The 2516-nt window shown below is 40.4% G+C and overlaps 1 protein-coding gene across 1 annotated transcript; it reads right to left on the minus strand.

Moving 5' to 3' along the window:
• Positions 1 to 350: 350 nt before the first annotated feature.
• On the minus strand, positions 351 to 1796 carry LOC104962585 (zinc finger protein OZF-like). Its single transcript, XM_010791034.1, has one exon. It carries the CDS (start codon positions 1750 to 1752, stop codon positions 424 to 426), a length of 1329 nt encoding a protein of 442 aa, XP_010789336.1. The 5' UTR covers positions 1753 to 1796; the 3' UTR covers positions 351 to 423.
• Between the last annotated feature and the right edge of the window lie 720 nt (positions 1797 to 2516).

Consider the following 2516-nt stretch of genomic DNA (forward strand, 5'->3'; position numbering starts at 1 on the left):
AATATATATATAATAAAAGGTCATTAAGGTTTTTATTATACAATATGATCAATGTTGGAATCTAATTTTTTTTTTTTTTTTTTTTAAATACTTCTACTGTACTTGAGTATTCCCATTTCTTACTGATTCATATTGTATATTATTTATATCGCTGTGTTTACATTATTATACATTTCTTGCCAGAAATGTAATTTTACAAGATACAATTTTAGACATTTTCACTGAAGAGAGCTTGAACGCATCGTATTGTCAGTCAACGTAACCTCAGGTAACTCTTAGCTAACTACAATGTAGCATTATTAGATGAATGAAATTCTACGTTTAAAGGGAATTAACCTGATAAATAAAACTCACACAACTGTCAACAAGCTTTTTAAAAATGTTTATTTTTCAACATTTTGGAGAAACAATTATTACAGTTTTTCAGGATGTTATTGCGTCCGCCGCCGTCTCTTCTTCACGTCGGTGATTCTTCATGTGAGTTTTCAGACAGTGACTCTGCGTAAAGGCTTTCTCGCAAACGATGCATTTGTACGGTTTCTCCCCGTTGTGCAACCTCATGTGAACGGTCAGATGTTCCTTACGAGCGCACACTTTCCCGCAGATATTGCACACAAACGGTTTGACGCCCGAATGTGTTTTCATGTGTCCTCTGAGGATACTCAACGCATTAAAGGTGCGCCCACACTCGGAGCATTTGTGCGGTTTCTCCCCTGTGTGAATCACCATGTGTCGAATCAAAGCGCCTTGAGACGACAACCCTTTTCCACATTCCTGACAAAGGATCTTATCCCCGCTGTGTGTCTTCAGGTGACTCTTCAGCTGAGATGAGGTGTGGAAGGTCTTGCAGCAAACGTCGCAGAGGTGCGTTTTGTCTCGAGCCGCGTGGATTCTCTCGTGCCCTTTAAGATTCTCGAGAAGAAAAAAACGCTTCCCGCACACCTGACAGACGTGGCGTTTCTCCCCGCTGTGAGTCAGCTTGTGTCGCGACAAAGATTTGAGGTGGCCAAGGGATTTCCCGCAAACGTCGCAACTGTACGGTTTCTCCCCCGTGTGAATGCTGCTGTGAACCGTCAGCAGGTGACTAAAAGCGAAAGACCGATTGCAGACTTGACACTTGTGTGGTTTCTCCTGCACGTGTTCCCACCGATGCGCCTTCAAACTGGATTTCAACGCGTACGCTTTGTGGCAGACGTTGCACTCGTACGGTTTCTCTCCCGTGTGCAACACGGCGTGTTTATCTCGACTCGCGGCGGTGAGGAAGGACTTTCCGCAGATGTCGCAACCCTCTAACGTTTTCTGGTGAGTTTGCAGATGGTGTCTCAGATCCTCAACGTTTTCTCCACACACTCCACACACACTTTCCTGTTCGTGCACGTGACCCCAGGAGTGTTTGATCAGCATATTCAGGGATCCTCGAAGAGCTCCGCAAACTTTACAAGCTAAAGGAGCGCCGACGGTTTCCTTCCTCCTTTTTGTTTTCACTCTCGAAGCTTCCCTTCCTAACTCCTTCTCTCCATCGTCACTCTCCTCTGGTTTCCACTCCTTATCTCCAACATCATCTCCATCATCTTCCTCCCCCTCATCTCCATCATCTTCCTCCCCCTCATCTCCATCTTCTCCATCATCTTCCTCCCCCTCATCATCATCTTCTCCATCGCCACCTTCCTCTGCTTCTGATCTTCCAGGTTTTTCTCCATCTTCATCTGTTTCTTGTTGCTGTGTCGGATTGTCAGCTTTGTCGCTCTGCATGTTTTCAGCAGGACTGTAGTGGGAATTAAAAAGGAAGAAGAAATGGAGTTTTAATATTGAAATGCTGCTTTATCTTTGGTTGTTACACAGCGTGCTTATTACTAAGGATACTTTAAATATGAGAACATATGGCCACATCTATCTTGTAGATAGATAAAAATGGGCTTAACTTTTCAGCTTTTTTTTTTCAAGAGGCAAAAATACACACGTTTTTAATTTTGACACTAATTAAAACTGAAGTTGACCTGTTGTCGTAATATATTTTATAATCTGATTCTAAAATTGTCCCAAACTGATCATATATTTTTTTAAAGAACGTAACTATTTATTTCACAGGTAAAAAGTACAATTAAAATATAGTTTTACCATTTCCCTTCCACCCTTGTCCCAGAAATATTGGTTGCGATAACATCCATTGAATTAAAAGAACCATAAAATAATTAAATATCAACAATTTTTGTTAAATTACAATGCATCCGGAAAGTATTCATACCCCTTCACTTTTTCCACATTTTGTTATGTTACAGCCATATTTCAAAATGGTTTAAATTTATTTATTTTCTCAACATTCTAGACACATTACCCCATAATGACAAAGTGAAAACAATTTTTTAACACTATTTGCAAATGAATAAAAAAAAAAACTCAAATATCACATAAACATAAGTATTCACACCCTTTACTCAATACGTTGTTGAAGCACCTTTGGCAGAAATTACAGCCTCAAGTCTTCTTGAGTATGTTGCTACACGCTTGGCACACCT

Source organism: Notothenia coriiceps, unplaced genomic scaffold (assembly GCF_000735185.1).
Source record: "Notothenia coriiceps isolate Sejong01 unplaced genomic scaffold, NC01 NC01_scaffold00035029, whole genome shotgun sequence".
Classification (NCBI taxonomy): domain Eukaryota; kingdom Metazoa; phylum Chordata; class Actinopteri; order Perciformes; family Nototheniidae; genus Notothenia; species Notothenia coriiceps.

Bases quoted from the DNA above. Each gene is read 5' to 3' on its own strand.
- LOC104962585 (XM_010791034.1), bottom strand. From the start codon at position 1,752: ATGCAGAGCGACAAAGCTGACAATCCGACACAGCAACAAGAAACAGAT.